General features: G+C 50.0%; 2 protein-coding genes across 2 annotated transcripts; both read right to left on the reverse strand.

Annotated features, from left to right (window-relative positions):
• Positions 1-1,512: 1,512 nt before the first annotated feature.
• F5B22DRAFT_650279 (glycoside hydrolase family 43 protein) lies at positions 1,513-2,969 on the reverse strand (the record flags this gene model as incomplete). The annotated part of the gene is made up of 3 exons (XM_047979291.1): positions 1,513-2,596; positions 2,683-2,768; positions 2,823-2,969. 3 exons carry the CDS (start codon positions 2,967-2,969, stop codon positions 1,513-1,515), a joined length of 1,317 nt encoding a protein of 438 aa, XP_047827199.1.
• Positions 2,970-5,932: 2,963 nt separating this feature from the next.
• On the reverse strand, positions 5,933-8,899 carry F5B22DRAFT_622100 (uncharacterized protein). The gene has a single exon (XM_047975929.1). It carries the CDS (start codon positions 8,521-8,523, stop codon positions 6,298-6,300), a length of 2,226 nt encoding a protein of 741 aa, XP_047827200.1. The 5' UTR covers positions 8,524-8,899; the 3' UTR covers positions 5,933-6,297.
• Between the last annotated feature and the right edge of the window lie 4,166 nt (positions 8,900-13,065).

Raw genomic sequence — 13,065 nt, forward strand, 5'->3', positions numbered from 1 at the left:
CAGCCACCGTGGGACCTGATAGCCAGAGACCTCCGCAGACCCAGCAGATTCCCATATTATGAGTATCCTTCATTCTAAACCCTGATTCCTCACCCCTTGTTATCATGTTACTATAGTTGACGTTCTTTCGAAACCGCCTACCCAACAGCGGCTGTGAAACCAAATGCGCCCTGCTATATCTCGTAATAACCATTCCATCTAGATTACATATTCTGCGCCACATATATCCGATGGAAGTACGGTATGTATGTATGCATGTATGTATGTGTGTAGGTAGGTATTACCTACCCATCCACATCCCGCCCGTTCAACTCAACTCAAAATGTGCGGCTGAGCCGGCCGCATTCAAGCTGGCCATGAGATGACGCGCGTGGCTAAGTGACGGGAAGTAAACTGTGCTAAAAATATCCAAGTAGACACCTAAGTAGGTAGGTATTGCCTAATCCGAAAACAAGCATTATGGTATGTATGCCTACGAAGTACGGCATACCCAAGTTTAATCAATGGCTCGTTCTGTCTGTCTGTCCACGTACCTACCCGAACGACATGCCGCACGCACGCACCCATCGAGAATGCGATGGAACGCTGCCGTCACATCAGCGCATCCTATCTAGGTATCTACATACCTACAGCACGCATTGATTGATCTCAACAAATCATTCCCAGCCGCAAAAGAAGCAGAGACATGAATACCTAATCAAATTTGATTTTCCTTACAGTACCGTAGTAGTACCTACTCCAGTAAGCAGAACGACTAAGATGCCCAATACTTTCCCAGTTTGGAGAGCGTCTCACACAGCCTTTCCGTAAGAAAGCTGGGTAGGTAGTGTAAGTATGCTCCAGTCAGCTGGGATAGAAAGTAAATACGAGATATAGTATGTATTGATGTGTTCGGCGCTTTCTTGGCGTGGTGGCGGTGGGTTGTTGAACCAATATCCCCCATCGGCATATAACCCTCGCCTGCAGGCCCCTCGGCTATGCGCGTAACGCTGGTATAGCCAATGGTGCTTGCTTAGACGCTCGTCTAGCTGATAATACGTATGTATGTATGTAGGTGATTTTTTTCAGCATAGTCCCTTAGATCAATTTATTCAAGGGTGCATTTGGATATTGTATTGGTTGCTGCGGCATGCTGGGTTTCCTAACGGTTGGTAAGAAGCGATCGGCAAAGGCACGTTCCGGCTTGCAGACGACTTAGTCAGGCGTCCGTATTCGATATTGTAGTTTTTTTAGGTAGGTCGTATTTACGTGGTCGGCGATGAATCTGATGTCTATTGGTCCTCTATTACATGTATTATTGGATGCGTGTGTCATGTTCCTACAACGAAAACTGTTCATGGGCTGTGAATGGGGAAATTTGAAGACAGATCAGTACGATTCGGCAAAGGAAAGAGAGGAATTAAATACAAAGAAAGAGACGAGTATAGTGTAGAATGACATAATTTAATATAGGGATCAACCCTAACATGATAAAACAAGATAAATCGCATCCAATGCTTCCCCTGTAACGGTCTACATCTCGCTCGCTTTAGCTTGATTTTCTTTCTGCCGAGCCTCCAAGAAGGCCCTCAAGCCCCCCGTCTCAGCTGGTCTACTTCTCTTCTCTCTAGTCATCCTCGCCTTGATTCTAGCAAGTAATCCTCCCCCTTTGGTAGGTCCATCCACGCCAAACGACTTCCCCATGTAAGGCCCCTCTCCTGTAAATGTGACTCGCTGGACGCGCGCTCGCCTATTCTGCCACCCGTCGCTTGGTCCGTCTGTGGCATGATATACGGCAATCACTTCCCCCTCACCAACGTCCAGGAAGCTGCCGTGGCCTGGCCCGAAGGGTCCTGAGCCCGAGTGCTTGTGCGTCTGCAGGAGCGGAGCTTTGGACTTCTGCCAGGACGATGGGTCGAGCGGCTCGCCGCCGCGGTACTTGAGTGTTGCCATCTTGTACTCATGCGTCCAGGACCCAGCACACGAGTACACGAGCCCTCGCCACCGCCCGTCGGGCGACGAGAGCCATTGCGGCCCTTCGTTGATAGCGTGGGCGCCGTTGCTGTCATGCGTGACTTCCCACGACTGACGCGGTATGCTAAGTACGGCAGGATTGCTGCCGGCGGTCCAGGGGTCGTTCAGTTTTATCAAGAAGAGGTACTGCTTGAACCCTGAGGTATCAGCCCCTGTGGTCGCATTACCTTTACTACTACTCGTATTTTTGTGGCAGCTGCGATGCTCGTCGTCGTTGATGCTGCCAATATTGTGCTGTGCCGGGTATCCATACTCATATCTAACGTACTCGGAACCAGGGTGGTACAGCTCGCTGCTGTTGAGTGGCCAGCCCGAATATGCTAGATATAGCTGGTCCTCTAATTCGAACACTGTTCCGTCTATTGCCCACTGGTCCGGCATCTCGCGTATTGGCCCCAGAAACTCCCATTGTTCCGAACACGGGTCCTCGGTCGCCGGCGGCCCTCCTAATACGTACATTCGGTGACTTTTTCTGCCTTGCTTCGGATCGGCTGCGGCATAGTAAATGTACCATCGTTCACGAAGGGAATGGAGCTCTGGAGCCCATAAATGGGCTGAGTGGTTTGTTCCATGTGGCGGTTTCCTAGATGCCAATTTAGCTATGGTTTCGAAGCATAGGTGTGTGTTGATAGGATGGAATCTTTATCGTTGTCCTTGGTAATAACGTACCAGATGAGATGTCTATCAGCAGATGTTTCTATGTCCACAAGACTGCTCGAGGACCAGATCTCGATCCGATCACCTGCTGTGTATGTCTAGAGATCTGTTAGCCAGTCGCAGTCGCTAGCCACTCTTGCACCCCAACTCACGAAATAATAGCGGCCACAGAAGCTATTAATGTGTGGATCCGGTGCCCCGGCAGACGTAAGGGTGAGCATAGAATCATCGTAGGGCTGATGCATGGCCATTAGCCTTCCCAGTGAGAGGAGCCAGAGCAATGCCCAAGTAAACGCCATTGGCAGTGGACATTGCTTGCGGTCAATGATCATAAACTGCCACGATCAAAATCTGTTGATAAGCGTGATACTATCAAGAAGAGCGGATTTCGTGGACAGTCCGGATTTCGCCAGCGTTGTTGGGGTTGTTCTTGCATAGAGTTTCGCTTACGCCAGACAGCACCGGGTTGTTGTCGCGACCGCCGTGCTGGTGGGAGGAACATGTACATACCTAGGGCAGGGTACGCAGCCGAAAACGTGTATCTCGATACAAGCTGCGATGACTTCCCCACCAAGATCGTGGCGGGGAGAAGGTCTCCTTAAACGGAAGAGCATGAGTTGATAACAAGATCGATCAGCGGGAGACTGTCTCATCATTGAGCCTTGCTGTTGGGGTGAGTGGACAACAGAAAGTCCACTGGTCTCGCTTGTTATCGTAGCAGAACATGGGAAGCTGGAGGATCAATGCGACCAACCTTATGCGACCTCATCTGCAAGTGGTGTTCCTGAACTGTGGCAGCTTTTGGCTGGGGGGATTTTGGGGAGAGGGTAGACGTGGCCTTTCTTTTTAACCTTAAACTTGCTCACTTTTGATTGTTTAAGTTGGAAACCAGGATCGAGCTGTATTTGCGTATTGTTGAGGGCGGTTTTGGTAGTGACATCTGGTGTTGTTGGTCTTGTCTAGGTGTCGTGAGAAGAATATCGCATGGCCTGGCTGCTTTTTGAAGTTACCCGCCAAAATGCACTCAAGACGCCACAGCGGTACTTGGTTTCAGTAGTTCCTGATACCAATGAACCCCTTTTTTCCAAAGCTGGACTTCAACACCACATAGCAAATAAGTGTGAATGGTAGTAGTTTAGTATTCTTTGCCTTATACACACCTTCCTCTCCTGGTGGCGATACTGTATATCGAAATATTCCTATAGACATCAAGTATGTTGTATGCTTGATAAATTTTTATGAGCCAATCGATATGAAGATAAGTCCAGCATCATTCACGAGCGCATGAAGATATTTGCTGAACGGACAAGCAGTCAGCCTTGACTAGGTACTGAATTCTGTTCACCTAGCTTCAACTCACAAGTGTGCATGAAATCTCATGGCTAAGCAACTCTAGCGTAGGGACTACATGATACAGCGTTTGACCCGCGGGTAAAGATCCAAACTCCACGCGGTATAAGGAGGCTCGATCTCGTTGCTGTGATTGATGCTCACGAGAGGCAATTGGCTAGGTAGCCCTAGAGCAATCGTGCCCTATCAAGGAGTGGCTCCGAAATCAGCGGAAAGGACTCTTGCGAGCAGAGGAGTCATCAAGATCTACATACCTACTTAGTAGAAGGACCATAACGGTACACATTTGCATTGATATTGAGCACTGCCTCTTCATCTATCTCCAGATGATGATGACCTGCATGCATAAAATAGGCTCGTGTACAGGGGCTGCATCCTATAAAACAGTTGTTTCTCAGCTGGCCCTCTTTCGTTCATTGCCATTCCTCCTCGTCGGTGATGATTCGCCTCTCGACTAACCTGGTCCGCGTTGTTACACTACCGCCAGTGCAGTGCGTTTGCTTACAGTACATCCATCCCTTTGCATTGCATAGCTGCAGCCATGCTAGGGTACCAGTACTCTTCCGCGGCCTTGAATACTACACCTGACAGATTGTCAAGCTACGGTACCCATGACGGGTACATGCTACTAAGCACGTAGTATGTAGGACAAGGGAGCTTCGGAATCACAGCCGGAGTGAGCTCGCTCTGGCGTTGCGAGTGCGAAGGTGAATGTGACGATGGCGGTGCCATGAAGAAGAAGAGGAAGGGAGGTAAGTACCTGTTGCCTGCTGAAATGCCACAACAGTCCAGTCACCCGCCGTTACTTTGTAGCTGACGGATTAGGTACCTAAGACGTACCTAGTCTGGACGTATGTAGACTCTGGTAGACATATGTTAGCCTCATGTCAGGCCGTTTGTCAATCAATTGTCGATCTTTCTTCTGCCTTGCCGTTGCCTGCCTGCCGCAGAGCTGGGTCGGGATCGTCTTGTCGGTCGAGGCCTGAACAGCTACTTACCTAAGTACCCACTGTCCACCGTCGGTAGTGCAACCCGGACCGGGTATTTACTGGCAGATACTGGCGTCCATTTAGGTGGAGATAGCTGCCGCGGGCGCTAGCTTGGCTGGCTTACTCAGTGGATAATTACCTGTAAATATGTACTTAGGTACCTGCACAGCCTAACCTACCTACATCTACATGTAGGCCTGGCACTGCCTGCACGTGTATCCATCTATCTATCAGTGATACAGTGAGTACCTAGGTACCTAGAATACACAGAAGAAGAATTAATCGTCTGTGCATCGTACTCAAGATACAGGGCAGTTTTCACATGTTTGGAAAAGCCAAAAGGGAGCGCAAGAGAGAGAGAGAGAGCGGCAAAAAGCGACGGGCAAGAGGCGAGTGAGCGCGGGGCATTACTAAGTACCTACACGGGCATGTAACCCGACGATACCTATCTAAACCCCCCAGGCTCTCTCCCTCCCTCCCTCACTTACGAATCCGGTGAAACAACCCGGTCGACGGACCCCTCGGGGACTTGCGGCGATGGGCAAATGGTGATTGATTGATTGATTGATTGATTGCTGAGTGCTACCTACCTAGGTCGCCAGAACAATCTTTGTACCCTTTTCTCTGAAGGTTTCAGCGCGCATTAACGGTCGTCCGACGGACAGGATACGAGATAGAGTTTTTTCGCTGCCCACGTCCATCCCTGTGCTTGGGAGCCTGATGGCGCTATCATGACCATTGGACCTAACAACTCTGGCAGCCCGTTGTTCCACTTGCGTCTTCTGACGCCACGGTGATTCCGTGGCTAGAGGTTTGTTTGTACTGCCGTGAACAAGTCACTACCGACGGTGCTTACTTAGGTATAAGCACCTCGGCAGGCAGATAGCGTTGTCGTTGTCATACTGGAGAAAAAGACTTCGTGATTCAATGCGTATGTAGAATCGTGGTTTTTATTTTTTATTTTCACTCGGCATGAGCGTGGTAGCTACCTAAGTATCTATAAAGATGTAGTACAAGGTAGGTAGGTAGATAGGCAAGTAAGTTAAAAAAAAAAAAAGCCTTGGGAGCCTATAGATGTTTGCTCTATCGCCGCCAAACATCGCTGAGGGTATCAATCGCCTTTATCCAAGGGACCTAATCATGCGCCGTTTCCATTATATTCCCCATATTTGACTCCGGACCAGTGAAACGCAACGAAATCAGTGGCGGACATCCAGACCGGTTACTCCCAATCCAACCAACCACTCAAAAATAAAAGAAACATTCAAGAGAGAGACGTTCGTAGTTTCTACATGAGTCCGGGCGATGAATTGAAATCGCCCGCAAAGGCGTGTTCGGCCTCCCATTTCAAGAAGTCGCCCAGGTCATGCCCCAGATTATAACCCATGGGCACGACGTCCAAATCATCGCCGCTAGGGCTGCGAATGACCCGTAAGTCTAGCATGGGGCTAGGCGGCAGGCTTTGTATACTCTGACGGTTGATTGCGGCTTGTTTCTGTTCGCCATCTCTTGGCCAGGTGTCGTCATTCGCATTGCCGCCCGGTCCATTTGTGTAGTATTGCGACGACAGATGGCTCTTCTCCTTTGTAAACCCGAGATCGAGATGTAAACCCGCCGCGCTGATTCTGTGTTGCGCACTCTGCCATTTGAGGTGCGGGCTATTCTGGTTGTCGCTGTCGATTTCGCTATACGAGAGGTCCGGGATCTCATCTCCCGACAGCGTACTCGTAGGGCTTGATGCCTCGTATTCTGTGGTGACGAGTTCCCCGGAGCTTTCAAAGTGCCACGAGTCCCACCACGCGGCGATGTCGGCAACCTCTTCTTCTTCCCTTTGGCGCATCACGTCATCACTCTCTGAAAACAGGTCGCCAGCGCCGCCAGAGATCGCCATTTGGAATGCTGTCCAATCGAGATCCTCGTCATGGCTTAATTTCATGGCCGGTAATAGGTCGTACTTGGATAGTCGGATGGGTCCATGCTGAAAAGTAGGTGCGATTGCAGATAATGATGGTGATGGAAGATATATGTATTCGGAAAAATTACTCAGGGACTCGTTGGAATCGTTACTGAAGTAAAAGTCTCCGGCTGTCTGTGGCGTAGTGCTCGTTTCAGGAATGATGGGAAGTTCAGTCATTACTTTACGCGACGAAGACCTTACGTGTCTCGACGGTATGTTGGGGGATGAATTGGTCTTATGAAACGTCGGCCGGTGGCGGACAGGAATGGGAGGGGTGCTAGATGTATGCTGTCTCTCGAATGAGGGGTTTCGCTGCATGACGCCTTCAGAAAACGCAATCTCGGGTTTCTCTTCCGCTGGCAGCTCTATGCGGGCATCGGCATCTGCTGACCCGGGGGGCGATGGAAAATCGTCGAGGTGCAAAGGCTCTAGTATGCTCCCTGCCAACTCTTGTTCCAGCGCTTCTGCCATTTTGTCCACTTGGAATTTCGTTATCCTCTGTTGCTTAAACGCCTCGATCTGGTCGGGCGTAAGCATCTCATCCACTTCGATTTTGTGGAACAGCTTGCCCGTAAGCAGTTCCGAAACATTTTCTGTGAGTGTCCATCGTGGGCCACTCTTGGCGGCTGGTTTCGCCGCCGTAGGTTTCCGTGAAGGCCTCATGGATCTTGTTCTCTTGGATTTTTTGGATCGCTTCCTCTTGGGCACCTGTGAAGAGGGGTTGTCCTTGGGAGGACTCTTAGGCGAAGAACTGAACATGGATGGTGCTTTGCCCGGAGGGCTCTTTGAAAGCGATACTGGAACTTCCTTTGGGGGTGGAGTAGGTGGCGGAGGTTCTATGTCGCCAGATACATCCGTAGAGTATGTCTTTGTGGTCTGAAAGATGGGAGCTTGGTTAACGGGTACTTCAGACAGGGTAACACCGATAGTTTTGAAAGCGTCTTCGGTCTCCTGCATGAATTGTCTGACGTCGCTCAGGAGCCCTGGAGATAAAGTGCCATCCGGTTGCTGATCCTTCACCGTCTCTACTTTGTCCTCTCTTCTAGGGGACGAAGCTTGAGCCGCCTCTTCTTTTGAGGTGGCGTCGCTAAACGAGTTAAACCGAGATCTTGGAATATGATTTGTGAGAGAATCATCGGGGTCACTACTGTTGACGCAAGAGATCAATGTGACTTCTTCTCTGGGTTCCTTTGGTGATATCGTATAGAGCGGCGATCTTCTTCTCGAATTCAACAATGGACAATCGCACCTAGCATGACGCTCACATCTACAGGATGAGCTTGCTGAGGAACGTGGTGTCTCGCTCGGAAGCGGTGGTAGCGGTCTTAAGACATCGGAATGTGTCAGAGGGCTCGTGGCTATGATCGGAGCCGGCGCTTGCTTTTTGCGACTAGATCGTCTGTTTGCCGCGTATATACTCCCGCCACCATCTTGACCTATCCTCGAAACAAGGGAGTTCTCTTCTTTCCTCAGTTCGGCTCCACTAATATCCTCATCGCTCAACCGTCGGTTGGGTATGAGCTTCCGGATACTCAGACCCGATCGAGAAAGCATCATGACAGCGCTATGCAAGGGAAATGGATGTAATCAAACATGTAGACCTCGGGAAGAGACATCTCATATATGGACTTAGTCTGGGGTATTATGAGGCTGGTCATGTAAGTATGCCGCCAGGGAGGACAGGCAACGACAGGGGCAGCATGGCAGGCAGGCAGGTAGGTAGGTAGGTAAGTATATGCATTTGTGCTTGAACCCCGTTGCTCCGCCTGCCATGCCACGGCACAGAGACTGGGAGCGAACGGGGCGTGACGTGACATGGATGGATCGACACTCTGCACGTCGGTCCCCAGCAAAAGCCTACATGACTGGACAGACTGGACTACAAGTCGATGCCTACGCTCCCTTGCCCGGCTGAGTGCAGGTAGAGTTGACTTTTGCTACAAACAGGGGCGGCCCTGTCGTGGCTCGGTGGAGCAGGGCGGGAAGGCCGGGGGGGGGGGCAGCCCAGCCAAGCCTCCCACGCAGAACAAGGGTGCGAATGCCCTTTGGGCTGCCTGTTCTGTTATTTTTGTCGTCTGCCGGCGAAGTTCTACATACTTACATACAGTACACAAGTAACAATGTACCTAACTAAGTATGTAAGGATACTGAGTATTTGCGAACCTTGGCGTAGATCGTATGTCTTTTGTTAGTGTACCGTACCGAACTTACATGCTTGAACACCCAAAGCCGAAGGGCACGGGTGGCTTGACGTCAACATTCGGACACCATTGCTGGAATCTACCCAGCTTTCCCGGCCTACGCAGAATGCCTACTACTATGAATGTACCCGTCGCCTAGGTAGTACGTATATGATCGAAGAATGCGATGAATCCCGACAGACTGAATGCCTACCTACCTAGGCAGCTTCGCGAGATATGCTACCTACTTACAGTGCATAGTGCTCGCTACACTCTCCCTTGACAATTCCAGAGACAGGGGCCAAAACCAACATCTAACTTACCACAACAGGCGGGCGCGAGATATTTGGGGGGAGGGAGGGGAGAGGCAGCTAGCCGGGGTAGGCAACTGGTTGGGTTTGCGCTCTTCCCTCGAAATGGTGGCGATACTTACAGTACGAGAGGGCGATTCAACAGCTGACTCCCGATGTTGGTGTGGAGATCTGGCCCGTCGAGACGGAAAAGGCGTGCTCTTTGTACTATGTAATACACTACATATGTAATACCCTATTGTTAGTACTCGCCTGCTTCCATCCTGTAGTAGTAGGTAGGTACTCCTTACATTCATGTACATTGCTGTATCCACGAGACACCCGGCATAAGTAATGCTATTGTACGCTAGTCGAATATATTACACCTCGTAACCAGATTAGCATCTGTCACACCAGCCCGCCTAGCTGGTAATTGTCAACGAGGGAGACCAATCATGGCTGCGTGTGCGAGGCGACCGCGTGGTAGACGGGAACAAAACAGGGAACAATGGAGAGAGTATTGGATAATAAATTCATTCAGCTACATATACTTCGTACATGGTTTGTGAAGAAGGCGGGTATGTATAGAAGCGGCAAGCCTGGATACAAGTTTGCGCGAGCGAAAAAGTATTGGAAATGATAGGTGTAGAAAGGTGCCCTCCGGTCGGGCCAAGATCTCGCAGCCCCCGTGTCGGTCCGATGTACTGACGAGGTAGAAGAACCCAAGCGGGTGGGCGCGGGAATGGTTGCAAATACTTTGCACAAATACCTACGCGTTAAAGAAAAAAAGTGTGACTTACTGTGAGACTCGCTACATACTTCCAACCTACTTACATTGGAATACCATACATACTCACATACCTTATTGTAGGTAGTAAGTAAGGTAGCGGGAGGCACGTAGGAAGATACATACTACGCATACTTGGCACATGTTCCTGAAGGAAGAACATGCGTACTCACACGCCGTGTCCCTACCTATTCTACCTACCTACCTACCTAGGTATTCTACTTACTTTACTCTACTTACCTATGTAGGTAGGTATCGAACACACAATCCAATCGCTATCATAGATGCGGCATAATATGTTTGGTGGAGGGACGAAGGGATGGAGGTTTCGTTTGTGGATGGCGGCAGAGAATACGTACAACGTACTACCTCGTAGTAGGAGTCGGGTTAGGGTTAGTAAATGCAAGCGATATCAGAATAGAAACACTTATTCCCAAGGTACTCCCGACTTGGAAGTACAGCGAGCATGCACTGCACAGACACTGCACCTGTGGCATATCCCCATCGGCCCATTTTTGCTACCTATTCCAGTATATGCCAATAATACTATTAGAATAGTATTAGAATACCGAGTACCGGTAGACGGGAGTCGATGAAGATTCGGGATATACAATGAGAATATGACTCTGTCCAGCTCTGTCCAGGGTACATGGTTGGTCAACTTGACTCTTCAGCAGCCAACTCCCGTAGCAGCGACTACAGTAAGAGGTAGGTAGATCGCGATGATTGCTCCAGGGAAGTCAAATGTGGCCGAACTCGCAACCCCCTCCGACACGCAATCGATGCCAGATATCTCCACGTCGAGCTCACCAACATGAAACCCCCAAGTGGACTTTGGTATATACCTATCATATTAGGTAGTGCTGTAGTAAGGACACCTCTATCGGTCTAAATATACTATAGTTGGTTTGTCTGCATGTATTTGCATAGGTACCGTAGATATGTATGGATGGATGGATACGATCAGAACCGTTATTTCATACATCTACATGACCAAGTACGGGGCAGATATTTGCGGACATCAAGCGAATCGAACGAGTCGCCAACCTCCCTCGGCGCCTGTTGTTCACGCCGCCCGTTGCTTCCGAGAAATTCCCGCACAAACCCGCATCAGGCCACGGTGACGAGAAACACCGATTGTCTACCTACAGTAAGTAGTGTAAGTAGGTACGCTTCAGTTCCTTTGGTGTTGGAAGGATGCGATGCTGGAGAGGTGCTGGGCCAGAATCTCGTGGGTGACGCAGACAGTCATTCCTATTCCTACAGTCCGTGACGACTGAAGGCCCACTCAGCAATGGAAAATCCTGCTTTCCAACAATTCTCGAGTACAGAGTAATAATATCCCAACCAACCGCCAGTTGCGAGGTGCGTATCTCGAATACGTACTACTCGGCATTGACTGACCTTAGCGCATTACATATATATTACATGGTCGTGGTCAGTCTCGCAGGCTTGACATACTTACATATACCTTCGCGCAGCATGACATTGGGCTGCTGGTATGACGACAACGGCAGCGTCTGACCATGGCAGTAAAATACCGTACATGAGGTAGGTGACACTGACTGAGTATGCCTTGTCGTTGTTCTGCGCTTAATCATCTAGTCGAGTGCATTGCTAAAGGATACTATACTACCTTATGCGACCGTACTACCCGGTTCATAGCCGTTGGTTTTATTGATCGATCTGGCGGGGTGTAGCCCTGGGCCCCAGCCAGCACTTGTAACGACGTAGCCAACATCGAGTCTACTTACGTGTACACGGGCATCACATGAGCAGAAAACTGTGCCGTCAATGATAAGAATGTCCCTAGTCGAAGGGACTCTGGCGGCTTGAAGGGCAGCCAGTGGCGGGAGCATAATCCAGATGACAGATGACAGATGTCAGAACGCCTGGCGTCATCGTCGTGTAAGCGGCCAATTGGGAAATACCTACCCATCTATCTCCTGTGCCTCGTCGACCTCGGCCGCCCCAGACAGTCCCTGCGGGGAGTCTGTCTGCAGTGCACTGCCCATCTCGACGATGGAGCGAGATGGCATGACATGATGCAGTGATACCGCAGACCCCACGACATCTACTTATCTACTTACCTACTTACTTACTTACAGTTACCTACTGTAGCATGCAGGCAGGGATCGAAGGCCTGACTGAATACAGAGACTTACTCCAGATGGATCCTTTGCCAAGCTGACTCTCAGCACCAATGAGCAAAGCCTCCCTTAGCCCCTTCTTACGATTGTGTGCCTACTGACTTCACTAGCTGGTGTACAGTCATCACTCGGTTTCCATTGATTCAACTCGGCTTTTCTCGTCCTGAGCAAGAAAACCCCAACAGTCCTTGCTGGTTAATTCGATTGCTGAGGGTTGTTGGTATGATACCTACAACTGTTGCGAAAAAAGCGTTGGATCTGTTGCCTGTGGCTTGCAGCAGGGTCGTCTTGGCCTTCTAAATAGGGATGTAGAAATCCCCTAGCCTAGTGGGGAGAAAGTTCCCTACAGACGATGATGCGGCAAGGTCGTCCGAGACATGTTCGGCTCCGGAACCAAGAACAGTATACTCACCTCACGAGAGCGCATCTTCCTCTCGCCAACAACTAACCGAAACTAAAAACAGTACTGGGTGGATATCCAGATGCGTCTCCCTCGTTAGATCAGCGAACCCTCGACAGCCATGTGCAATCGCCCAGGGTAGAGCCAGGGCTTTTCCTCGTGGTTGACGATCCTTTCTATTTTCTGCAGCACTCGATAGAAAAGATGGTAGCTGGGAATACATCGCGGATTGGTACTTGCCTTCCCGAATTGGCCACCGGAATTCCAACGCCTTTAAGACCAGTCAGTCTAC

The sequence above is a fragment of the Xylaria bambusicola genome (assembly GCF_022495145.1).
Source record: "Xylaria bambusicola strain CBS 139988 unplaced genomic scaffold F5B22scaffold_51, whole genome shotgun sequence".
Taxonomy (NCBI): Eukaryota; Fungi; Ascomycota; class Sordariomycetes; order Xylariales; family Xylariaceae; genus Xylaria; species Xylaria bambusicola.

Bases quoted from the DNA above. Each gene is read 5' to 3' on its own strand.
- F5B22DRAFT_622100 (XM_047975929.1), bottom strand. From the start codon at position 8,523: ATGATGCTTTCTCGATCGGGTCTGAGTATCCGGAAGCTCATACCCAAC.